The sequence below is a fragment of the Molothrus aeneus genome, chromosome 4, assembly GCF_037042795.1.
Source record: "Molothrus aeneus isolate 106 chromosome 4, BPBGC_Maene_1.0, whole genome shotgun sequence".
Lineage (NCBI taxonomy): Eukaryota > Metazoa > Chordata > Aves > Passeriformes > Icteridae > Molothrus > Molothrus aeneus.
This window is the reverse complement of record NC_089649.1, coordinates 61,533,567-61,560,497: the sequence shown is the minus strand read 5'-3', so window position 1 is coordinate 61,560,497 and position 26,931 is coordinate 61,533,567. Positions and strand designations below refer to the sequence as shown.

Below are 26,931 nucleotides of genomic sequence, written 5' to 3'. Positions count from 1 at the left end.
GCAAAACTTCAAGAGTATCAACATTTAATCACACAGCTCTTAAGTTTCTAAGGACCTTTTAGATACAGAAACATGTATTGCAACATCAACAAACAGTTTGTGGGACTAGTCACAGCACAAAAGGCACATAGCACAAGCAAAATGATAGCACAACCAAAACGATAGCATAACCTGTTTTATGACTGAAATGCTTTTTGGCTTGACTGTAGTTCTAACAGCAATGCTCCTACATCAAACCACCTGAAAATGGCTGCAAAGCTCTTGCCTGTACCAGTCAAAGGTGGAAGAATGGATGGGAAACAGCATTAACCTCAAATCTGTCATTTAAGTAGTCTGGGATTCTCTCTTTCTTGTGAGCTGAATGTGTGAAATAAAGTCATACTTGGTAACAGCTTAACACAGACCCTCACACTGTACTTGTCTAAAGGTTGCTCCCATCTCTGGCTTTGCTAAGTGAGGTGTTCATCTCAAGCAAGATGCCCCCTTGCAGACATCCTCTGGTTAAAGACACAGAACTGCCTTTTCTCCATTACAGAATTCCAGCTGTGGGTGTTTCATTTATGTAACTGCCATATAGTTATTTCTTGATTAAAAAAATATATATAAAGTTACAGTAATACATGTTGACAGCCACTCAGAGTGCATTTATTTCCATAGTCATTGCAGAATTATTTTTGAATATATACAGAATAATAAAATAACTACAAGCCGTAGAACCAGCTCATTTCTTGGGTTTGACTTTGTAATTGTTAACAAACAGCACAAAAGTGGCATCTCAGCATCTCATTCATGCTCGTACAAATGTGAGAAATTAAAATACATTTTTCTAATTGATTCTAAAGGAAAGTATTCAACCATAGAGAAGAAATAAATTTCCTTTTGGGTTTTAAAAACTAAAAGCTAATTCTCTCTCCACAAGTAACAAGAAACGTGACTGCATTAAAAAAATAAATTACTGTATTTTAGGCTCCATTTCAGGCAGTCAATTCACCCTGAGTGCATACTGAAGCAAAATTGTATGCTCTATCTTTTTATGGTAAGAATCCTATTATTGTGTGGGAGTAGAAAATGTACACAGTTAAAGAGATAAAGGAAGAGAGTGAAAGTGGAATTAATAGTCAAAGAGAAAAACCCCCATCATTTATATACATATGCATGCATCACAGACTTAGATTATGTAAGTATTTCTGAGTATTCTTACTCAATTGGAAATTATATCCTGAAAGAATATTATGGACTTTGCTTTCTTATGTGTGGAGGAATAGAGCCAAAAGATGGATTTTACAGCACTGATTCCCTCAAGGATAATGTTTCATCCTCCACAAAGCCACCAGCTGTTTCAAAGTGAGGAATTTGTTACTATCTCAGGTTACAACTCCAAGGTCAGCTTGCCCCTCAAACAAGTTGATATGGAATGGAGAACAAGCCTAGCACTGCCATATTTTTATTTACCAGCTTTAAAAGAATTACTTTCCCATCCCCACCTCTGATTTTTATTTACAATAGGAGTGGAGATCCTTAGGGAAAAATCCAAACCACCAACCAGCATGTAGGAGACTGCAACCATTCTTATTTGTCATGAAAGCAGAATTTGGAAAAGAATGCTCAAGTAAAACACTAACCAGGTTAAACACAAATTAAAACCCTTCTAGAAAATTTTAAGCTATTTATACTAGACCACTATACCAGGCAATAGAATGCAGTGGAAAACCTGTACAATTTTTCTAAAACCTAAGGGAAAACCTGTAGTGCTAACAATGCAAGACAGAACTGATACTATTAATTCAATTTTCTCTGCCATTAAATAAGTAAAAGATTTCAATAAACAAGAGGCTTCTTTTCTAAAATTCTAAAATTTCCCAAGTGTGCTTGGGAAGCAGTTTCTTTTCTAATTCAACAGAGAAATGGTATATGAGCAAAACATCAACAACCAACCTCTGTCCCTGCTAAAGCATCTCAATGGCAGCTTCCTCCAGGGTCCAGCCTAAGAGCCCTGGTATCTTTGTATACAGTGTGCTGAACCAGCAGCATTCAACAGTCCCTGTCTGCACAGCTCCCCACATGCTGCTTTAAGAAAAAGAAAAGCAAAATCAGTTCTGTACCTTTTCCATCCTAAATAGCTGGACCTGAAGCCACTCACACTGTCAAGGAAGCAGCATTTCTCAAGGCAGAGAAACCACATGGCATCACCTTCCTTTGAATAGTTTAGCATCTAAACAGACACAGTTCAGCTGAGGTTAATAGTTATTATCTCTCAGCTAAGAGATAATAGTTCTGCAGCAGGCAGTGGTATTTTTGGAATGGAGAGCAAACGAGACTGGACAAAAACCATATATAATTACCTCTGTTTGTGCTTTTGATTCTCCAGCTTTGGCCCTCTCAAGCAGTTCTTCAAAGAGCACTTCAGGTTCTTCCTTCATGCCCTCTAAAAATTAGATAAAGAAAATTGTTTACTAGCAATAGTTTAAAGTATTTTTACAATTGGTGCTGTATGCGGTTGAAAAATTAAATGATCATAATTAAGAATCCAACATAAGGGTTTTCAAGAACAGTGGAAATTAACTTATTACAATATTGACAGTATTGTACTTCAGCATATTTACCCTTGTTATTTGCTACATGCCACAGGATGCCACAGTTCAGAGTTTCTCATTTACTTCCACAAAATTTGTTTCTCAATAGAATATTCATTAAAATAAATATGAGCGCATGTGGAACATGTAATATGGATCAACTTTTGTACGTTTACTACTCTTTTCTTGATATCACTTCAGTCTTTCACCTGTCAATCTCTTTATTTAGCGCTGGAATATTTTCTAAGATTTTGAAAAATTAATCAGTCTTTAAAACAGTGTATTTGAAAGCTCAGTCCCTCAGTCTCTAGAGCATACAGAAACTAACAACAGTTACACCTGCTAAACCTGGGGTTGTTTTCATTTTGCTCCACACTCCACCTTGTATTTTTCTTTCCCATCTACTGAACACCTACAGATTTAAACAACTGGTTTTCTTCAAAAGCATCATATTGCTCCACCAGTCAATCATAAAGAGAAACTTGAGAGCTTTATCTGATATCCAGTGTTTGCCAACAATATCAAGCTGCGTGCTACTTGATGAATAAAGAATTAGTTAATAGGAAAGCTGATGAAGGCCAGGACTGCTACTCTTTCATGAGATGACTTCTCATAAATTAGTTTGGAAAAATTTTAAAGAGAACAATCAATACAACTTGTATGCTTTGAGTAAGAATGGACAACTGACCACTGACTCAGAGTTACAGCTTTACTAACCAACCAATCTAAAACTATAGTGAGAAAGGCAGACCCAAATTCCACACTAAGCACCGAAGTCTGACCCCTATTGACCACATTACCCCACCCAAACACTCTGTGACCCTTTGTAGGTACGTCCTGAGGGCAGTGGCAGCATGAAAAGTGTGCTTGGGAAGCAGTTTCCAGGTGTAGGAAAGTGACTTTCAGGCACCACTCCAAGTTAGAGTCCCTGCCTGACTGGGGCACGGCAATGTGAGCAGCTGCACTGCCAGCTCAGGGGCCAGGCACTACCAGTTCTTCTTCATGAAATGGCAGGAAGGAAGAAATCAACCCCATCCCACATGATCTCCTCAAGAACATGGTCACTTGCACACTTTAACATCCATGGTACTGGGACCATTTTTAAAGAAGAACAGGCTACAAGCCAACACTTCATTAAAATGGGTATATTTAACAAGAGCCAATAATGAAGTAAGATTTCTTCTTCACCATGATAGTTTTGTCTGCCAAGTTCTACTGGGAAAAGTTCTAATGCCAGATTATAACATGTTGTCTGGCTAAACAAGGCACATAATGAAAAATAATTTTCATTTAGTACTTGGTCTTTTCAAAAAGCTGTAAAAATATTATTGTAAAATAGGCAAACATCATCCCAGCAGAATTAACTACTTAATCTCCTTGCCCTGATATATAACCAACATAATTTGAACTCTAAACAAGTCAAAAGCCTGTTTTCCAGATGCCACCATTAACACCAGCAAACATCACTCAGGGGCTCTCTGCTAACAATAAACAGGAAGTTACAGGAAAGAGCATAGTGTTTGAAAGAAGCGAAATATTTATCTACCTACCCCACTCAAATGAAACAAGCTGGCACTACTTTTCTTGTTTCCTCCTGTGCTTTCAAATTCATTCAACCCTTTTGCATCAAAATTTCTGTACCTTTTGTTTTTTCTGTTCAGGGTTTTCTACATGTTGAGAACACCACAGATATTTCAGTGATACTCTGGATAATATAGGAGGCACCATTCGTGCCTCCTAGTGAGTGTTAAATGATAAAGTGGAATTTACACATATAAGAAAAACAAACTACAGAAAGCAGTTTGCTGAACTGATAAAAGCTCTAATAAGAAAGGCAGTCTTATATGGCAGTCTCCTTCTTTCTGTCCTGTTCCACCTGGCACAGACAAGAGCATGGCACAGCTCTGACCCCTTTTAGCTCTTTTTGTTCAGTGGAATGTGTTAGATAAGAAAACGTATTTCAAAAGAAAGCTGAAGAAACAAAATGAAAATGTTTTACAACACCAGGCTATAGTTACTTTATTGCAATTACATTACAGATTAACATGTACATAATGGTATTTGCAAGGATGGGGGAAAAAAAGAAAAATTAAATATGTGCAGCCTTATGAACTACCTCCTTCAATGAGAAAAAAAAAAAAAAAAAAGGTTGCAGTAAACTAGTTGAACTTGTTTGTTCTAACAGAGCTGACTTCCAGGGGAAAGAAGCACTTTCTGCAGTTATTTTCAACCTACTGTCCAATCTCTCCCACCCAACTATCAATTCTATGTACTTGCACATGTGACCTATGAACATAAATAACAGATAGTTAATTAAAAATATGCCTGTGGGTTGATTCTGTAGTTGTAGGGTAAAGGTGGAGGAACACATTGTGGAGATCAAATTTAGAATATCTTAGTATATGCAGTTCGTGTAACCAGCCATATTTTTCCTCTGCTCAGAAGATAACCAAGAGGACAATTAAACAGGCCAAGCATGAATGACTCTAGTTTCATGGCTGCCATTATAAATCTACTTTTTCATAAGGTATATAAGTCAGTCTCTGAAGGTAAAAGGTCCAGAGCACAGTCAAGGTGTGTTTTAGAACAAGGATGGCCAACGCATTCTTTCAATTCAGCTTAACACTGAACAAACAGCTACACAGGAGTATATGCACCCCCCACAACAATACCATAAGAAGTGATGGCTGTAACTTATCACTCTTGTTCTTAAGCATGTTTTTAGTCAGAAAATGTCTTGTGTATTCCTCCCACCTAAGAGTATTGCAATGGAAATGCTGTCAGTGGAAGCTTTTATTTTCCAGCTTTGCAAAGAACTCATACCTTTTTAATGTCAAATTTAACTCTGTCTTGAATATAAAAATTTCCACAAGACAGGAACACTCAACTTGCAATACTTCATATATCTTTTATGACAATTAAAATTGACTTCACTAGCTGTTTTGTGTCAAGTGTGTTAATGCAAGCCAATGAAGTCTATCAGTCATTCAAAGCTCACAAGCACTGCAGTCATTCAAATGAAAGCAGGGAAGAGAAAGCAGAAAAGTTTAAGACAGCACATAATTCACAAAAGAAATTAAGACCGGGGTGTAGAAGAGTGGTTAGTACTTAATATTTGCTGTAGTTCCAACATTGCCACCAAGAACTCAAGACTGTTTAAAGCTTAGTTCATCATCAGGCTGCTCTATAAATCAATTCCCAATATAGTTAATTCTGCTTTCCCAGAGACAGATCATTCAACACAAACTAGTTAATAGATATTGTAACAATAACATTATTAATAAAATTTTAGTTGTTTTGGATTTTTTATTCTGTGTGATAAAATCTTAGGTTTAAGATATAAAATGACACTGCATACTTTATTTTTTCTGTTTCATTTAAAAAAATTGAAAAAATTATTTGTGATCTGCAAAGTATGATGCAGATGGCAGATCATACTTTGCTGCATCTATGTCATCATGGTACAGAAAGACAGCTACTTACTTTTTGAAGCCTCACACATTACTTGTCACATTGACCACATAAAGTAAGATTCCAGCTTTGTTGCTGTAAGCTCAAATGGGAATTTAACATTCATTCTGTCATAGGCAGGCATTTTTACTATTTCTACTAGGTTTTGATCAGAGACAGGAAATGTTTAAAAAGGAACCATTTCAGTTTCTTAAATACTTTGCTGGGATGCAATTATTGTCCCTTACCTCTGAAATTTAGCCATTTAAATGACAAAAAGGCAGTCAATCCACAGTAGGGGATTAGTCCAAGTGAAATTGTAAGATACCAATGCTTAAAATTTTAAATCACAAAAGGAAGATGCCATTACAGGTTAAAGATTAAATATCATATCTAAACCTCATCTTTAGGCTATATTGAAGACTAAAACCCAAAATCTCTTCAACATTCATACAAAGTTTTGAAGAATGGACTTCCACAATCTAGATAAGAAATATGTTCAATGCAAAAGACTTTAAAGACAAATAAAGTAAACTGGGGTTGTCACAAGATTTCCTTCCCAGTATTCTAATACAAATCAGTAATAGATGCAATAGATTCCCAGCCCTTTTAACACCCTTAATATACACAATTGAATCACATCATGTGAGCATCACTGTAGTTGGCTGGCTTGCTGCAAAGTGTCTGATCACATACTTAACAAAACCTTTTACACAAATTTTAGACAAACGCTGCTTCCAAAACCTCAGCATTTTAAGTGACATTGCGTGAGACACTTCCATTCTTGAATTCTGAAATCTTTAAAGGCACATAATAGTCCTTTCACATAAAGGAAGATTTTTAGTTGTACATATAGGCACACAAAGTGGATCATACACACACACACACACACATCAGATAGACACCCTCAATTTTCTCAGTGCTCCTCTAACCACTAAGAATCACTACCTTCCTTCAAAAAAATCTACTACAGTTATTTCAGGCAGAAAGAATCAATAGTGTGCGTGCTGAATAACAAAAAAGTGTTTGTCGATTTACTTTCCTACCAACACAAACACATTAAAGCTCTCAGCAGTGGATTTACTCAGCTCAAGGGAGTTTTAGGCCCTTGCCTGCTAATATCACCCCTGGCCAGGTGCACACAGCTTTCTTCTTAGGTCACAGCTACAGCCCCTGAATTCCAGATTAAGCAAGAGGTCAAAGACCATGAACAAGGAATAACTAAGAAAAAAAAGGTATTTTAAAGGATCACAATTTCTTACGCCTTTTGAGCTTGAGGTTTTATTTGTTCACAGTTATTGGAGGCCAGCCCTATGACAGTCATGCTATCACGCACAACAAATAATTTTTTTAAACAAACACAAGCTGCAGACTTCTAAGTGCTTTGAATGAAAAGGTGAAAACCTAGTAAGAACAGGATAAAAGGAAAACTGAAAGCACCTTCTCAGACAGGAAGCAACAATGAAGCATTCATACAAAATATGTAAGTTTAAAAGAAATTACAGGTTTTACAAGTGAATATTAAAGCTCATGGAAACTCTACTGAACAAAAGATTAATGCATTAAGCAACACCCACACAAAGAGTATGAAGGAAGCCTGTATACCATACAAACTTTATATGATCATGACTTCATGCATTCATTTGGGCTCAGAAAAAGAATTGACAGGAATGTGCAGTAGGAGGAGGATAAAACCCATGTGCTGGGAAGAATAAAGGATCTGAGATGTCAAGATACAAAACAAGATTTCTGGATTGGCCCTCCCATTTTATAGTACAGGAAGTATTCCTGAAGTGACTGAAAACAGTCAGGAACAGCTAAGCATATGCACAACAAAAGAATATGTTCAGTCCTGCCCAGCAGGAACACACCTCCAAGCTCACTGAGTGCATACCTAGGAAAATACATGACCATTTTTACTATTCCATGAGAAGATCTGACAGTTGACACAGGAAAAAATTGTTATCAAGGTGGCCCAGCAAAGTGAGCCCAGCAGTCTTACAAATGATCTTGCAAATTTTAGGTTTAGGTATAGAATTTTAAATGTAGTTTCCTTAACCTTTTGTTTGAATAAACGTGACTTAGAGAAAAAACAGAGCAGCAAAAAGGCCAGAAAGCAACAACAACCTCAACTACATCCCAGAAAATTATGGATTCAAAAATAGGATGTGATTTTAAATATATTTAATAAATAACTTTATATGTTAAGTAGTTCCTCCAACTGAGGAGGATAAAAAAAAATTTAAAAACCTATTTTTTTCCTAATTAAGAAAAACAGATATACTGGGTTGGACAGGTGGATCCAGCTCATATTTACACCTCTAAAGATAGGGAACAAGGCTTCTCACTTAAGTCCTCTAAACAAATTAGAATGCAGGTTACATAGAAAAGTGAGAGATTAAGAAACAGAATATGAAGATTAGAAAAACACAGCTTTCATTCTCCCAGGGGAAAGATTATCAGTTTAGACACACAGGGATATAAAATAAGGCCTAAATCACTTAATAAATTTATATGAGTGAAAAAAAAAGGGGCTAATACCAAGGTGCCAAAATCTGTCGATGATTCTGTGTTATTTAGGAAAAAAAACCAAAAAAGTCAAGCAAAACCAGAAGAAGGATTTAATGACTAATTAAGTGATAAAAGGCTAGATGAAATGCAGCAAACCATGAAGGCACTCTATCATTGCACACAGTGATAAGCTCTGAACTACTATCACTCAGTGTAACACCTTAGTGTTTTAACAGTGTTTTATGAAACACACAGTTCAGTGCTAATAAGGCACTATTATCAGAGCTTTATAACTTGGGGAAGAAAGTGAGGAGAATGAAATGGAGAAGGTAAATAGAGAGTCTATTCAGTGTCTTTCCAAACACAAGAACTCAAGGGCATGAACAGATTAAAAGTATTTGGCCAATGCTAAATATTTCTATGAGTTTAAAAAGGCTTTTAAAAAATGTTTATGCTGCAAGTAGCTAAAGAACATTCTGAATAAAATAAAGGACAGCACTAGCACTGCATTTAGAAATAGCCACTTGGCTCTAACAGGTATGCTGTAAATAACAGTGTAAATGATTCTCAGGACAAAGGTAGCAAGAATCTTGAACCTGACAAAGCCTGTTACCAATCTCTAGTTATTAGCACTGAGTATTGAAAGCAGCTTCTGTGAGCCTTCCTGAACTGGAACACACCCATGCTAATTCAGATGTAAGAAAAAGCTGGATTGCATCCAGAGGAAGAAAAACTGCACTTCATGTTTTCATTAGCTTTATTCCAAAAGCTCACTACTGAACTTCAGTAGGTTTTCTATTTATAAGAAGTTACAGGATTTCAGGCATCTCTCTCAGTGTCACGTTATTAACTGACAGAGTAATAGATGTTTGATGGAGTAGTATGGAACAGGATTTCATCCCCAGGCATTTCTACCAGCTAAATTACTGGGGTGGGAGCAGGGAGTGAAGAATGTCGTCTTCGACATTAGAGCTTCTCCCACATATGAAGAAATTCTCTATATACCATGAAGAGCACTGATGTCTGAACTGAACTTTGCCACATTGCACAGCACTGAACTTACTTGGAGCTTCAGGCATACATCACTTTACTGCTTTAGCAAGAAGGCTTTACTGTAATTGAATCTGAAAGGGAGTACTGTCTCAATCACAAGGAAAATTACTTGCTTCTACAGTGGATATTAGTATGAATAAACTATATTCACTGCTAAACTCCACTCCTCCCACCATGCTCCACAAGGTAAGATGAACAAATGAATGTGTAGGTGGAGATTGATATGGCACAGAAAAGACAGATATAGAATTATTTGTATTTGAAAAAGCCTCTTCTATGACTTCCATTATCAAGACTTGAAGCTGGATTTTTACTTAACCTTTTTTCTGTTCAGGAATTTCCATAAAAATATGCCTCTGAACTGCAACATGCAAAGCTTATCCCATTCTTAGTATTAATAAAAGTGCTTAAGTAGTACATCCAGATAGGTTCTAACTGTTCTACAATTAAGTTTAGAATCACAAAAGCAGTCTTTGCCACAAGTTTCATCGGAGAAAAAATTAAAATACAGCTATATAATCCAGCATTGGATTAGGATGAAAAAGAAATAGCCAGTAAAAGGTCAAAAACATGCTATGAATCCTGTGCCAACAGAATTTAGGGTGGTGCAGCAAAAGACCTACATCACCTTAACTATTACCATAATATTTACAAACACAATCAGGTTGCTGGAAGCCAGTCAGTTTTTAATACTCAGTTTTTTACTAATTTTTCATGCTCAGTTTGCATTCAACAGCACTGAAATGTGTTCTGTTCCCTAGATTTCCATGGCTTCAGTAGAAATAACCCAAAATTAACAACATGAAAAAGAATAATTTGGTTTCTTAAAAACCAAGCATCCAGCTGCTGAAGACAACCCACCTGCAAAACCTCTGTATTTGCAAACTGCTTTGAGGCACTGGCATCTTTCAGCTCTGCATGACTGAATGTGATTCTCAGACAACTGTTGAAAGGGAATCCTTCTCCTATAGTTCAGTTTTCATCAGTCTTTTTCTCTATTCATCCAGTATTTACCTTTTCTATAGCACAGTCAGAAAATGTTATAGCTTCTCATGAAGTCAGAGGATGTCTTACTGCACTGTTAAAAACTATGATAGGATTGTATTGTAATCATCTAGTTTTATTGTGGTACTTAAAAAAACAGAAAGCAAAAAACAAAAACAAAACCCAAACCCCAAAGCATGACTGAGCTGTCAGAAAAACACCCTGTCACAAACATGAAGCAGTTAATTCATGTTAGAAGAGTGAATGAACTTGTTTGCACAATTTTCAAAAATTAAATATACTATCTATAGGAAATCCTTTTGTGGTGGATTCTCAGTAATAGCTCATTTGCTAGTACAAAGGAAACTTTATAACATGGGAGAGGGAGCAGGCAACAAGAATGCATGCACCTTACAAAGTAAATAACCAGAACCTATTTGTCAATAAATAAAAAATCAAGAAAAAGTAGGAAAATGAAAGCTTATGGGGGTACCTGTCCATGGATATCAACCAAAACAGGCAGAGCAACACATTTTGTGCACAATCTGCCCACAAGGTATTTCTTTTGGAGTCGTGTCCTATATAATCCATCCAGGTCCTTTTGGAAGTGCATGGTGGTAATTCTGATAGTGTTACACTGGATTTTATGCTTCTTTCTGTAAGCACAAATCTGGTAAGTTAATTAAAAAAAAATCAAACAAATTCAACAATTTCAAGGGACAGCACACAGCTTTTTATTGCAGCTTTTATTTTCAGTATGAAACAAGCTTTCTAGAATTTCAGACACTCTTAGGAGTAAATTAATGGAAAATAAAAATAATTTATTTTGTTAGAAGATGCTATGTAAACTTATTTCCTAAGTGAATGATGTCAGATCACCCCCATTCACCACAGGTAGAATATGTACTTTTAGAAAAGTTGATCTGTACATTTTATAACAGTAAATGCAGGTTCTAACAGCTTTTTTGTGTCACTGGATTGTATTGTTGAGCCTTCAGTGCTCAGGAGAGCAAGCCTGAGTCTCTAGAGAAATCCTCCTACTCACTTTCCACAAGTTCCAAAAGCTCAGTGGTATTGTGTGCAGTAACTGTGTAGGAGTACAGTTTCTGGAAAGACTGACATTCCACTTAAAAGCTGGCATCAAGCATCATGTCATAAACATGATTTGCACATATCAATTATAGTGACAGGGGAACTGACTGGAGATGAAGAAGAAATACTTTGCTCAACAAACATAAACGATTTGAAAAAAGGTTTCATTAACTTTGGATGCCTAGCTCCTCACTGAGTGTTGAATCCTTTCATCCATTCAGAAGCCTCCTGAATTCTTAACTGCATAGTAAAGACTTGGTACAATTAAGAGTACATTGCATGTTTTTCTTTTATGCCTTAAGATCTTAAGACAACTCTACTTGTCCCAAGAACAATTCCAAGTTCTTATACTACCATACTTTGGCAGGCATTCGACTTTAAAAAGTGGTAACAGCGATGGGAGAAAAAGGACTAACATTTGTTTACAGAGCTGTTCAAGTCTAGGACTCAACTCTACTTTCTCTGGGAGGAGCAATGCATTTGTAGATATGATAACAGTCTTAGTCACACCACAATTGCAAGTCATCAAATAGCATTAAATTGAACTGGAAACAACTTCTGCACCCCCACAAAATGAATGTAAATTGTCAGGAGAGTAATAAAAAAAAAGCATGTAGGTGGAAGACAAAGAGTGATATTATAGACTATAAATTTTAAAAGTGGAGGAAAAAACATTCTTCAAATCTGTATTTTTCTAGTGTAGCTATTACTGTACAATGATCTTTTAAAGTCAATAAAACAATTTTATACGTAACTAATGAGCCAGTCCTGCTGCTTTTTCCTATGCAGGCATCTCTGATTGAATCCTTTATGGATGAGCTGGGATAAATCTAACAAATTTACAGTTCCAAAACTGTAGAGTTAAAAATAAATTAGCATCTTGTCATTTCTTAGTTGATAATCATCAATATTAACCATTTCCACTAAAAAAAAGAAAGGAGAAAGCAATGAAAAACAATATGAGAAGATGAGACCACAGAGCTCACCAAGCCCACATATTTTTGTAGGTGCAGACAGCAGAAAGTTATCATAACAACCTGCACAATGCACATGGAATTTCAGCAATTCTGCAGTTTGAGCACTTCACATTGACACTCCAGCAGTCCATTCGCTGTCAAAACAGAGGGGCGCTTAAAAAAGGAACATTCCAACTTTTTAGCAAAACCACAAATCCAGTGACTTAAGCATTTCTAATAATTAACTTTTCAAAGGATTAGCTTTACTTGCCAGTTTACTGTTCCAAGTCTCACCTTCTAACTTTCACAATGAAGTGGGGCTGCTGCTGCGAGGGGCCTCCAGCAACAACAGCTCCAAATCTCTCCTTGACTACTGTACTGGAACAGAGATTTGTCTGCACAGTGGAACACACATACTGGATCTCTTCTGAAGGAAACTGAATTGGAAGATTGAAACCACTAGATTAAATTCTTAAATTTGCACAAAAGGAATGTTAAGTCCTTCACACCAAAGAATTTATAGGGCCACTCCCATTTCATTATATAATTCACTAATATGTGTACAGCTCTTCCCCTTCTACCCTCCTTTCTTTCAGCACCCTGGGACTATGCTAGAAATTTTGTTATCATAAACAGATTAGGAAATTGATCCACCTGGAAAATAATGGATGAAGACTGAGCTAGGGCACCTTCCATAATCTGGTTCATCATGTGAATGTAAAAAAATTGATAGCAGTAATAGTATCTTTGTTATCAACCAGAAAACCCATTAATGTATTTCAAATGGTGGAAGAGGAGAGATGGAGAATGTTTCCTCCAATAAATGGGTGTTCAATCCTCCTCCCGTATGTGGTAAAAATACCAGCATGTTACTGACAATAGCAGCAGACACGAAAAAGCCTACTTCCATTGTTCTGCACCAACAATGATGATGTCCCAAAATTTTATCAAAAAATACAGTCATTAACTTTTGTTTGGAAAGAATCTTTTCTCTCCCACAGCAATGCCTGGCAAATGAGCTTTCTAGAAGCCTGAGTATTTAAAGGTAAAGTTTGAAGGGGCATTAATAAACTGACAGATAAATTGTTAAGTAATTAATACTTCAAGGCATAATCCTCTCCTTCAAATAATCAAAGGTTTTTCTGAGATTTCTTCCAGCTTTGCACAAACACTTCAGTTTGCCTCAAGAGTTAGTCTGTAATAGCTAACTGCCAAAAAGTAGAGACACAGCAGTGCTAAAATAGAGCTCTGAAGCAAAGGTTCTTTGTAACTGTAAGTGAAGGAAGGTAACACTTGGAAAATATTTGTAAATTAGAAAGGTTCCCTATTTGTTAGCTATCATTTAGCAATGCCTTGGAGACACACTGTTATAAATTGTTGCAATGCATTGTAAACTGTTTTAAATATTTTTTCACTATTTATAAATATGAAGTCAGTCAATAAAATAATTTTATTGCTAGAGGTACAAAAAACTTTCATAACCTAAGTACACACAGAACTCTGTATATCTACAAACAAAATATAATAAATTGATTTCTGTCTGCAAAGCTCTCTGTACAAACACCTTCCCCTGTGTTCTCAATTCTAGAACAAGAGATTACAGCAAAACCATGGACAAAAACCCCCAACTAGTTCCTCAACCAAAGGGACCTTTCTTCAAGCACTGCAACTTAGCTTTGCAATTTCTCCTTTCCAGCCTTATTGACTAGCAAATGTGCATGAATGATGTAATAAACCAGTAATAATCTTTTTCATGCACATATGAAAAATTACCATCTTGTCCCCAGCTTCTCCAGTATCCTAGCATGACTTCTTTTACCTGCTGACCAGCAGACAGTCAATTTTTACACAAGACACTTTACATGCTTGAATATACTTAAGCATTACAATAAATGGTAACTCTTCCAGATAACCTCCATCACAAGAAATGTTCACCTGGGGTGAGAGTCATCCAGTTCAAGTTATCACTGTGGCTAAATTGAAGCAGTTGTTTGAATCCAGACATGACAGTCAAGGATCCGATCACGACTGTATTGTGAAAAGTGTCTCTCAATTCTGCTTTCCTTTCATCTGAATCAAACGATCTCCTGGGACATACAGATCCACTTTCTAACTCAGCAATACAGGGCGCTTACCTTGACTGCAGACTCAGGCATTTCTTTCAAAAAACATTAATAGCAGCAGTACTACAGATACTCACATGCTAACGAAGTCACCACATTGAAAGTGCTTTTTTCCAAGCTCCATTCTGTGTGTAAGGAGAGGAAATGGTTTCTCTAGCAAGAATGATATTTTTAAGCCTACTTGGAGAATTTGGTGTTGGGAGCTCCAGAGCTCTCACCCAAGCTGTGTCTTTTCACGTTGCTTTAAGGCTGTATCTGGATGAAACACAGAAAGCAGGAAGGGGTATGTAGCACCTGGACCAGATACTGAGGGGCCTGTGCACCTTAGAGGCATAAAAGTGTCTTATGAGATTAGAATCTCAGTCTGTTTCAAAAGACTTCACTAGCAAGCAGACACTGGTCTTCCCTGCTATACACGAACTCTCCTGTAATTTGCTCACATGAATACTGATGACTCCATAGCTTTAAAATTTCAGGAGCCCTAATTAGTAGTGTATATGCTTTGCTCACTAATAAGCTCCCTGTCCATGAACATACTTGAAAGAGTAACCATTTTTTTTCTCATTTATTTTTAAACATGAAAGCTGACATATTGACATTCACTCCATTCCTCCATACACAAGGAATGGAAAACCAAACCCATACATAAGCAGAATGCAAGAGTTTTGAGTAGAAATAGGAATGCCCTCCTTTTCTTTTTTAACACAACAAAACCTGTATTTATAAATTATCCTAATTATTATTTTTTTCATTAAATACAGATTCAATTTGCTCAATAAATTCTCAAAACACTGTTACCTCTCATTGTGAAAGAAATTATTCAAGGAATAACATAAACATTACCTAACGATACATTAGCAGAACAGAGACTGAAAAATTGCTAAGATAAAAAATGGCAGTATAAGAGTTTGATCCAAAGGAAGTACCTGTTCTGCTGAGGATATTGTGTGTATTTAAGTGCTTTACTGAGTCAGAGCCAAAGCATTCATTAATTTGTTGGATTACACTGCAAGATATGGATAATGCTCCAGGAATAGATGATGTGATGTGTGCTTCCAGGAAACAAAGTACTTAACATTCACTTTGATAATATAGCCTTAAACACAGTGTATATTAACAAAAATTGGAAGAAAAAGGACAGATCAGAAATACAAGAATATTACAAGAATTAGTAAAATGGTTGAGGTTAGAAAGGACCACTGGAAGTCACCCGTTGCAACCCCTCTGCTCATGCAGGTCCACAGCCCAGGACAGTGTCCACATGGTTTTTGAGTATCTCAAAGGATGCAGACTCCATCACCTCTGGACAACCTGTGCCAGTCCTCAGTCACCCTCACAGGAAAAACAAAAAAGTGTTGACTGATGGACAAAGGGAACCTCCTGTTTGTGCCAGCTGTCTCTAATCCTTGTGTTGGAGACTTCTGGAAAGATCATGGCTCCATGCTTTTTGCACCCTACCTTCAGCTATTTATGCACATTGATAGATCCCCCTGAGACTTCTCTCCCCCAGGCTGAATAGCCCCAGCTCCCTGTCTCCCACAGGAGAGATGCTGCAGCTCATTCACCATCTCTGTGGCCCTTTGCTGAACTCTCTCCATGTCTCTCATGCACTGAGTAGTCCAGAACTGGATGAAGCACTCCAGTGCTGACTGGAGGGGAAGGATCTCCTTCCACCTGTTGGGCAATGTTTCAAGTATTGCAGCCCAGTATACCAGTGACCTTCTGTGGGGGGAGGGCACATGAGCATTGAGTAGATAGTCCTGAGCTGAAACTGCTATTCCAAATAATTGACATATACACAGTAGATTTCCCCTTCTCAAACAGAAATTATAGCTGATTTATTAAAATTATACAAACTTAAATTTGTTACAGTAATTAAATTTGAGCAAGATATTTAAGACATCATTAAAGAGAAGTGTTCTATGTATTTAGTAAGATTTGAGAAAGCTTCCTGTATATTAGTGTGCTGGTCTTTTCTGTCCTCTCTCCATCACTCTGAGTTAGTTACAGTCATAGTGACTATTAAAAATTACCCAACTTCTTAAGAAAGAAGTCAGAGCAGCCCTTCCCAGAACATCTGGGCTGGAGCATATTTCCCTTCATACAACCAAACCACAACATGCCCTGGCTGAGAGTCCAAATCCTTCACTTTTCCTAGACCTGTGAGAAACTCAAATGTTATTTATCATAAGGGCTCTGGTGATTCCAAGGAACACCTTCATGTCAGTTCAAATATTTTGAGAATTTCTGAAGTGCCAATTTTCTGTTTGACATATCAGTTTGTTTTGTATTTATTTTCATATGTACATCTTTGAACTTGTATTTTTATTTGCAGTTCTTTCTAAAGTCCTACTAAAATGCCCATTTTTAAGTTCTGATGACCAGAACTTCCTTTCTTTTAAAAAAGTTTTCAGCTCTATTAACTGTTAGCACTATCACAAATGGCATAACTCTAAAACCATAAGCCATATAAGAAAATACTGTATTATATATTATTGAAGACATTTTCTATCTCAATTCACTAAAATCTTGGTTGTTCAAGATTCCAGCACAACACTATGGCAATGGTAGCTCATTCTGCTGCATTAAATACTTGAGTATATTAAGAAGGGCATGGGAAGGGCAATGACAGTGGCACCAGGCACCCATAATATTTTAATAGGAAGAACTTAAAGCAATCAGGAATGAGTCACAACTGAAAAGGAGAAATACATCAATGCTCAAAAGCCTTCTTTTATAAGCAGCATCTCTAATACAGTGCTGCATAGGTAGGGCTCATTAGCAAATACACAGGACTGTAAAGAGGGCTAAGATAAAAATCAGTCTGATTTTAAAAGTCCAACATTTGTGTAGAGTAAGAAAAACTCCAAATTAGATAGAAAAAAAATAGCTGACAGGACCTGTGTGCAAAACACCACTAGACAGACGGTTGATTTCCAGAATCTTGCACGAATGCGGGCACCAACAACAGAAAGCTATGTATTGCTTTTTCAAATCATAGTATAACTAAGGCCAAGATAACTTCATACCATATTCCTATTATAGTTACTATTCTTTCCCTGTTGAAGCATACTAAGAAACTAGAAAATGAAGAAAGAAAACATATCTGCTAGCACTAACTCTAAATTAGCAACCATGTAGGTAATGTTAGAAGTGTCAAATCTCCATCATCTCTCAATTCTTTTACAAGTGGGCTAGATGACAAAATTGGTACTGAATACTGACACAGGATAGAAATTAGGATATCCAAAAAAAATTCTCCTTCATTGGGAACAGGGAACCCAGAAGGTTCCAACAGTCAATTATGAATTAGATGCAAAAAACAGATTTGCTGACACAGTCATAATATTGGCCAAAACTATGTGCAGAGCTCAGTTGCATCTGGTATGTGCCACACAGAAAGTCACACATTTAATAATTTTAAACTCTTGGATGCCTTACTATCTTCAATAGAGAGATTCATATTTGTGAACATTAAGGGCATGTACATAAGCAGTTTCACAACCAAAAGTCCAATTTTAAAGAAAGTTAAAGAGCAAGAGATGAGTTAGACCTTGAGCACAAGACCATCTTGCACAAGTTTTAGATTAGAAACTGAATTAAAACTGGAACTCAGCAGGTGAATACAGGAGCCAGGTGGCTTTTGTTCTGCATTTTGCACAAGACCTCTCATCCTATCAGTTTCCACAATCTTTGAAACTCAATAGTTTCACAGCAAGTGGGGGAAAAGAACCACATCATTCTGCCTTTCACAGTGTATCATGACTTTAAATCCAAATTCTTATCTTACTGCTAATATTAACTTCAATTTTGGCTTCATGTACCAGTTTATTATTCTATCAGTCGACATTACAGTAGTATCTTATGCATCCACATTAGAATTCATATTAAAGCTACAGTTATAGCATGTGTTCTAGCCAAACAAAGAAATTACGTTGAAATATTATTATAGTAAATTTAATTAAATCTCCCTACCAATTTTTCAAATAAAGTTCTTTTCTATTGCTTTGTACAAACCTGAAAAATTAGATAGGAAAATTCAAAAATATGCACAAAGGAAGCTGAAGTAGCAAAGACTCTTGCACAACAACAGGTTAAAAGAAATTGGAGAAATTTATTTTCCTACTTTACAGTGTCTTTAAACAGAGTTTGGAATACATATACATGAAACATTGGGAGATTATTATGTGTAAGCCCATTTTGCATAAGAATTGCTTTCATACTTACCCTTTTTTTCTGTTTTCTCCCTGCTCCGGGAGTAGCCAGGAACTGAAGAAGTTGCAGAATCTCCTGAAGAGGTTCCAGGTCTCTGACTGTTCCCACTATGGGCCACAGGAGCAGCATTTAGCTGGGACCTTCCAAGATGCTGCTGGGGGTGAGAGGGACTTGAGGTGGGATCAGGAACTGAATTCATTTTAGCTGCCAAAGAAGAAAAGAATGATAAATTATCAGAAAGCAGGGTTACAATGTAAAACTGAATGACTTTTTATTCATTTACAATTAATAAAAACTTGAAATCTGAATGTATTTGTATAATTTAGGTAAATAAAAAGCCTAGAAAATGGCAAGAAGGCTGACAGGAACTTCAAGATTTATCTATACATTCTTCAGTAACTCCCAGCATGAACAGCTATAGCTGAATCTGATCATATATATACAACATTGTGCCAGAACAGTGACTGCTTTTTTTCCTAACTAGTAATAATAGGGTTACAAGTGTAAACAAATGCTAAAACTAATAATCAATCCTGTAAATGCCGCATATAAATTTCTTCTTTGAATTTAATGTTCTGCTTATACATGCCAGAAATAAAGACTAGCCCCAAACTTTTTATGGACGAGTCTGTAATAATAAAAAAACTTTTATCTAAGGCCTGGTTAACTGTCATCACCTAATAAGGAGACAGAGACTCATGATAAGAAGGCAAAGCAGGAGGAGATGTAGAACTCTGCATGGGAAATTACCAAGGATGCTGTTTTTAGATATTATCAACTTAAATGCCCATGATTCAAAATTAGCTTACTTTAAATACCTTTATGTCCCACTCAAAAAAAAAAAAAAATCATACATGGCAGGGAGGCAAAGGCCTTGAACAAGAGGACCTTTTAACTATAAGTCCTCTCAAAAATAAGAGGGGATCTCTGCTCTATAGTAAGAAGTTCCCTAAACTTGCATAAAAATGCCTACTGAAAGTTTGGCTTTCACAAGACAAAAGTAGCAAGGTATGCATATACTACCACAGCATAACACATAGCAACTCTTGCTGCTTAAGAACAACTTTCCTGAAGTTAAGCAATTTGCAAGGAGCATTTTAGCAATAAACAATATTTTTTAATTCTGTATAAGCACAGAATTAATTCAGAATACCAACCTGAAGTTGTCCTTGTAAAGATTAAAGTAGTATGGCCAAAACCACAGACATCACTTAACCAACAACTTTTTCCACTCAAACAACACAAAAATCACAACAGGGTGCTAAGAGTACTAGCAATGTCTCCACTGCCGAACATACTACTCCTAATTTGACAACTTGGTTGCAAAAATTAAGCTGCCCTAAACCAGAAAATATTTTACTGATAGAAGTAAATGCGTTTCTGTATTATGTTTCTACATCAAGTTATAAATAAACCAACATAGTTCAGTTCAACCTTCAAACAGTCCTCGGAAAACACAGAGATTAAAATACCTTCCCGGTAAACCAGCATGAGTATTTTTAACCATTATACAATCACAAAAGTTACTGTGCCTGCAGCTTGAACTTGACCTTAGTGCTTTGTAAGAGGGACGGCGAGCGCGGCCAGGCCGCGCCCGAGGCGCCCCGCGGGGGATGCGCGGCTCGGACGGGTCCGGCTCCTTCCAGAACGGGCAGCACCGGCACAGCCTCCCCAGCACAGCCGTGAGCAGGAGCTCACCTCGCTATCAGCCAGCTCGCAAAAACACTCCCGTCCCAAAGATCACGCTGCGCTTGTCCTACAAAGGGCACCACCAACTTTTCCTCCGGGCTGTTCACAAGCCAGCGGGGGCTGACTCCGCGCTGCCAGCAGTGACTCCGCACCCACCGCCGCCAGCCGCTCCCAGTCGGGAGCATCGGAGTTGGCTCGGCCTCGTTCCCCGGGGATCCGAGAGTGCCCGGGCGGCCCTGCCTCTCCGGAAGGCCAGGGAGCCCCAGCGGGGGTCCGGAGCCGAGGCCGGCACCTCGGGCCGTCCTGCGCGGGGTCCCGCCCCAGACGCTCACCAAGCTCGGCCGGGCGAAGTCAGGACCTCACACCCCCGATGACTAACCTGCCCGCACCTCCGGAGGCGGCCGGACGCCGACTGGGGCTCCGCCGGCAGCCCGCAGCCCTGGGGGGCGGTGCTGCCCCGCCCATCGGCCGCGGCCTCCTCCTCTCTCCGCTGCCACTCACCGCCCTCCGGCCGCGGGGAGGGTTCCGGTGAGGCCCCGCCGAGGCCGGGCGGGGGCGGCCGTGGTCGCGGCCGCGCAGGACCGGCGGGGCGGAGGGGTGCCAGGGCGGGGCCGCTGCAAGATGGCGGTGCCGGGGGAGGCGGGCGGAGGTCGATGGGCCCGGGCTGAGGCCGCAGCTCCGCTCCGGCGGCGTAGCGGCGGCAAGGTCGGTGTAAGCCACCCCGGGGTGAGGATGTAGCTCCGCTCCAGCGGTGCAGCGGCGGCAGGGTCGGTGTGAGCCAGCCCCGGGTGAGGCCGCAGCGGCGGCAGGGTCGGTGTGAGCCAGCCCGGGCTGAGGCCGCAGCTCCGCTCTGGGGGTGTAGCGGCCGCAGGGTCGTTCTGAGCCAGCCCCGGTGCTGCACCCGACCTTCCCCGTTCTATCGCGGGGTTTCTCGGTACAGGAGCGAAGAGAATGGGGAAAAAGGGTGGTAACCCAGTAACTGGGTTTCTCTAAATGCACTCCAAGTTACTGCTGCTACACCTCCTAGCATTTCTGCCACATAGGTGGAAGGCTTCTAGGCAGGAAGCGAACTGTAAACTTACGTGTAACTGTTGCTGTTGTTATGACGGTTAACTTAATAAATTTTAGAATTAATTTTTATTTTCGAGCTCTTTAAATAAATCACGGTCCCTATATGGTACTTTGAATAGCTTATAATTAAAACCTCAATCATAAGAACAAGCTACAAATTCAAAGTAGGAGATTAAGTTTAAACTTCAGTCATTCATATAAGTTATTTTGTTGATTTTCACAAGTTCCAAGTTTGCAGGAGATCATGGGATGCTTTCATTTTTTTCAAATCTTAGTTAAATCCTTTGGGTCACTGCCTGCTGAGTTCTTTTTAATCCTCACATAAAAATGTGGTCCTGGGTGTTATTTCCTTGCCTTGGAAGGCATAAGACTTTTTTTTTTCTACACAAAACAAGTTTAGACAAACATGACTAAACTTCTGTTTACTTCAAAATAAGTTTGAAAAAAACCCCACATTTAAGAAGATCACTTGTAGTCTGAGTGTAATGTGGTTTCATCAGGAATATGCAATGCCAGCCATGTGTTACCTGTTGTTTCCTTAGACTGACAGTATGACTTAACTCTGCTATGACAAAGTTCTGCAATCTGCTCCCCCTGCTATTCACATTTCCTTCAAGATATTATTTTATACAATTGATTTGGTATTCAGTGGGTGTGCTTAACGGATGTAACATGCTTAGGGAGCAGGTGGAAATGAGGGTGGTAGCTAGAAAAGCAGCTATAAAGGAAGTGTAAAATAAAGCCTCCCCTGCTGCTTTCCAGCACAGGCAGAGTCACACATGGCAGAAGCTATTGCAGTTCAAGGGTAAAATTGCCACACTGGCTACTAACCATCATAATAGCAAGGCTTGGTGTAAAATATTCTTTGGTTGCTTATGTCTGATCCTACACTGAAGATGCACATTGCTGAATTTGATCAGGTCCTTAGTTAAAGCCAACTAAACCTTTGCAGTAAATGAATTGTCATGCACGCCTCGTATACTCACATGTGTTATATGAATACTGCAACACTAGTGAGAGTAAACCAAACTCAGACATGATGATAACTTCCATTATCAATTCCACTGATTTCACTTTGGCATTACTTTATCACAAATGATAATCTGGCATTATCACAGTTGCAAATTGTTGCTGTAGTTATTACAGCTACAGAGAAGAAACGTGGAAGTCGTGTAATAACATGGCACAGCACCTGTTTCAATTTCAGTTATGACTCATGGCATCAGTAGAATGGTTGTGGGTGGAAGGGACATCCTGAGGTCAGCTGCTCTTCCCTCCTTCTCATGCAGGGCCTCCTAGGGCTGGTTGCCCAGGAATGTGTCCAGATCTCTAAGGATGGAGACTCCATCACCTTCTTGGGCAACCTGTGCCAGTGCTCAATCACTCTCCCAATAAAAAAAAACCACTTCCTGATGTCCAGAGGGAACCTCCTGTGTTCCAGTTTGTGTTCACTCCTCTGGTCTTGTAACTAACTGGACACCACTGGACAGATCCTGGCTCCATCCTGTTTGCATTCTCCTTTCAGGTCTTCCCTCTGAGCCTTCTCCAGGCTGAACAGGTGTTATGATCAGGTTCTTAAAATTTTTAGAATGAGATGCCTCTGCCTGAATTAAGGTGCAAATGTCACCATATGCCAAAGTCAGTAGTATGGATTTTATTTAACAGTAAATGAGAGAGAGAAAGGAGAAAGAAAGAAATAGAACAAAGAAGTGGGGGAAGAGAAAGATAATGACAGATTAAGTAGAAAATACCACCACTCTGTGGATCTCAATAGTGTCCTGTTGGTCCTGTCCTGGTTTTCTTGGTGGTGAGGGTCCCCTGAAAAGACAGGGTTCAATGGATTGATTTACATTTGTGCCAGGTGGGCATGCCCAGGTATGTCCCCTGACGGGTGGGGGACAATTTTACACAGTCTCACAACAGACTCTGGATCTGTTGGATCCCTTTGCATCGCATGCAGTGCTCTGCTGCAAGGCCTCAGGAATCAGTCTGGGGAGTGCTCTGAGGGTCTTTGATGGATTATGAAACCCCCTCAGCTGCCCCTCACATGGATGTCCCATGGATGTGGCCTTCCTGGGGTGGAGGTTTCACAGCTGAGCCAGTTTGTGTGAGGGAGGATGGGTGTTCAGTGTCTCTGACCAGAGCTAGGCCACGCACCCAAAACTCTGCTCCCCCTTTGGCTGGGGGCAGTCTGAACAAACCTGGCCTCAGCAGATGAGCCTGTGGGCTGTGGCCTCCCCAGCCTGAACCCAGCCAGGGATCATTTTCAGGACAGCTGCTGGGTTTGGTTATCTTGTGGATGTGTTCTTCTCCGTCAGCCTTATTTTATTTTCCCTAGACCTGAGGTGATTGAGCAATACTGTCACCTTATCTCAGGTTCCCTTAGGTGGCTTAACTCACAGTCCAAGGTTGCTCTCAGGAGGCATAATCAGAGTGGGGTGTGATGGTCACAGCTTCTGTATACAGTGTTCCCATAATGGACAAAGCTCCTTCATAATAATGTTACAGCCATTAACCATAACATTTCAGTCTCTGACAACGGGCCCAGCTCATTTGGCTTTTCCTCATAGGAGAGATGCTCCAGTGCATTCATCATCTTAGTGGCCTTTGTTTGACTGACTCCAATGCCTCCATGCTCCTTGCATGAGGGAGTCCAGAACTACACACTTGTTTAACTGCATGAGGTTGCTGTCAGCCCAGATTTTAAAAAAAAGAACAAAATAAAAAAAGCCATACTTTCTGTACTAGAGAATCAATAATCCTTTTACAAGTATTTTGAAGGTTTACAGAGTGATGTTGGACTTAAGCTGATTTCTGTAAACTTTTTTACCTGAGATGATGAAATGTAATAGAAATGGCTGTCTGAACACCTGAGGTACACTACTGAGATACAGGCTGAAATGAACAGCTTTTCCATATAATCATCACTGAGTTGTAGAGATATACTTGGGATATCTAATAATCTGAGCAGCTCTTATGTTGCCTCTGTTAAACTGCATGTAATATAAACTGACATTTTCACATTCTGTTGTGAAGTTTGTATTTCTTTATTTAGGCATGTGTTTAGCATTGAGATGTTTAAGGAAAGTCTGTCTTCTAGAAAATTAATTTGTAACAGCAAAAGATTATGCTAAGCAACATTTAAATACATTTTATTATTAAATCCCTTAACTCAAATTGATTTACCTATATTACTGAAATGAGATCATGCTTATAGCATTGCTGGCATACAAATAGTTTCTTATCACTCCAGAGGGAAAAGTAGCCACACTTCCTAAAAGTAAGAGAGAAAGCAGTGATCATCCAAGAAAACAGACCTGCATGAAGTGTGATTCATTCCAATGAATAGCCTTCAGCTCCATATGTTTTTCATAGCACCTCTGAAAATTAATTTCTTTAGTCCATGGTATACTCAGAAACAGATTTGACATAGTTACTCTTGATGGTTTTGGAATACATTAATCCTAGCAAAAACCTTGTCAGCAGTGCTCTTGTGCCAGTAAGAAGAGGTGAAAAATTCATAGAAAAATGCCATGTGCATCTTCAGTGGTTATGAAAGGAAGTACATTATGGAAATGAAAATGTCTGAGTGATGCTAAGTAAACTGTCCTAAAACCTGTCTCAAAAATAATCACTTCTTTTCTTGCCACACCTTACCAATTAAGACAAGAGCTGTTATTTCAAAATAATATGTTTAGTTGTTTACTCTGTTTACCCATTTTAACAGTATAATTTAATTGATAGAAGCATGACATCACCATAATATTAGTGCAATAAAAGCTGCAACATTCCTTATGAGCATCTGGATAGTATTGTTTCCTTAGACTAAAAACCAGAAAACCAGATTTCTTTTTATGTTTTCAAAGCAGTGTATAATTTAAAGTGGGAGGTATTTTCTGTCAGAAAGAGCACAATAATTTAAGCATAGAAAAGGGACACAGAATCCAGAGAATCAGCAATTTGATGGGAACAATTAAGATGTTAGTGCCATTTGGATGGACATTCAGTAGAAAGAATTAATAAAAGGGTGGGAGGAAACTGAAGGAAAAACACAAGAAATGGGCACAAAAAGTAGGTAAAATAGGAATTGAGAAGTTTTGTGAAGATGATGATGAAGACTCTTCTTCCCTGATCTGCATATTAAATTTGCCTCTGTTACCTCAGGGTTGGAGTAGCTTCCACATAAGTACTGTTTTCATGCACTAAAGCATGTAGGGTGATGTGAGCATCATTCCCTGTCCACTGCTCTTTTAATCTCCCTTTATTCCGCTGTCCTACTCTGGGTGGCAGCACAAAAGTACTGTTCATCATCACTGCTTCATATAGAAAAGCATCACTCTCACTCCCCCATTGGCTCTCTCAGCCATGAGAAAAGGGTTAACATTTTCCTTTTCAAATGAATACCTGCATTAAAGGAAGCCATAGGTGACTTAGGTGGCACCAGATGTTTTGTTTTGCATTTACTGCTCAGCCAAATTTTCAAATTGTGGGCAGGAACTGTGAAAGAGGAAAAGTTTTTAAAACTGGGCACATTTACAACCCTGTGCAGGAGCTGCTGTGAAGGTCTGACACAGCAGCTGTTGGGAGGTAAGCCCTGGGTTGGATGCATTCCCTGGAACACGTAAAGGGCAGCCCATTCCTCTTCCAGTTCCTTGAATGTTCTAGATTTGTTCTATTCACAATTTCACTCTGAGACAACTACTGATGTTGTTCCTAATCCACAATACAAATGGGACTCAGCTTCCTTAACTCTGGAAGCAGAACTTCAATCAAAGTTGCACTGTTCTGCTACAGTCTAGAGAAAGCAGGGCAGCTTTCCTAGGGGGAAAGAATAGTACCTTAAAATTTATATGTGAAAAAACAGCAACAAATATCAACAAAGCCTGGAACTCTTATCATTATTCAGTTTGGTGTTGCCAGAGATTAAATTTTGTCTAAAATTGAACTGGACATATTCAAGCACTAAGGCTTTCTTCATAGGAATAACTTCTTCAACAGTTTGTAAGTAGTTTGTCAGTAAATGAGGTAACATTAAGTACTATGGCCCCCTCAAATAACATATTTAACATGGACGGGTTTGTGTCAACCTTTGAAATTGGAAGGTATGCCACAAATTTCGTCCTGTAAATTGATCCATCAGCGTTGCCTTTTCAAGCTTAATCTTTGCTCGCAGTGACCTCTAGTGTGACTGGATGAGACAATGCAGTGCATCCG

General features: G+C 38.8%; 1 protein-coding gene across 6 annotated transcripts in view; it reads right to left on the bottom strand.

Annotated features, from left to right (window-relative positions):
* The window catches only part of WFS1 (wolframin ER transmembrane glycoprotein), a 52,756-nt gene that overhangs the window by 12,231 nt on the left and 13,594 nt on the right, over positions 1–26,931 (bottom strand). Inside the window, exons 1-3 of one of the 6 annotated variants that reach the window (XM_066548638.1) lie at positions 21,148–21,169; positions 18,970–19,161; positions 2,343–2,425 (exon numbers count right to left, since the gene is read on the bottom strand). In XM_066548638.1, coding sequence (XP_066404735.1) covers positions 2,343–2,425; positions 18,970–19,156 — 270 coding nt within the window. In that variant the 5' untranslated portion in view covers positions 19,157–19,161; positions 21,148–21,169. Of the gene's footprint in view, positions 1–2,342; positions 2,426–18,969; positions 19,162–20,655; positions 20,728–20,978; positions 21,123–21,147; positions 21,170–26,931 lie in introns of those variants that run through there. The other 5 variants (XM_066548635.1, XM_066548636.1, XM_066548639.1 and 2 more) reach the window with 5 other exon arrangements.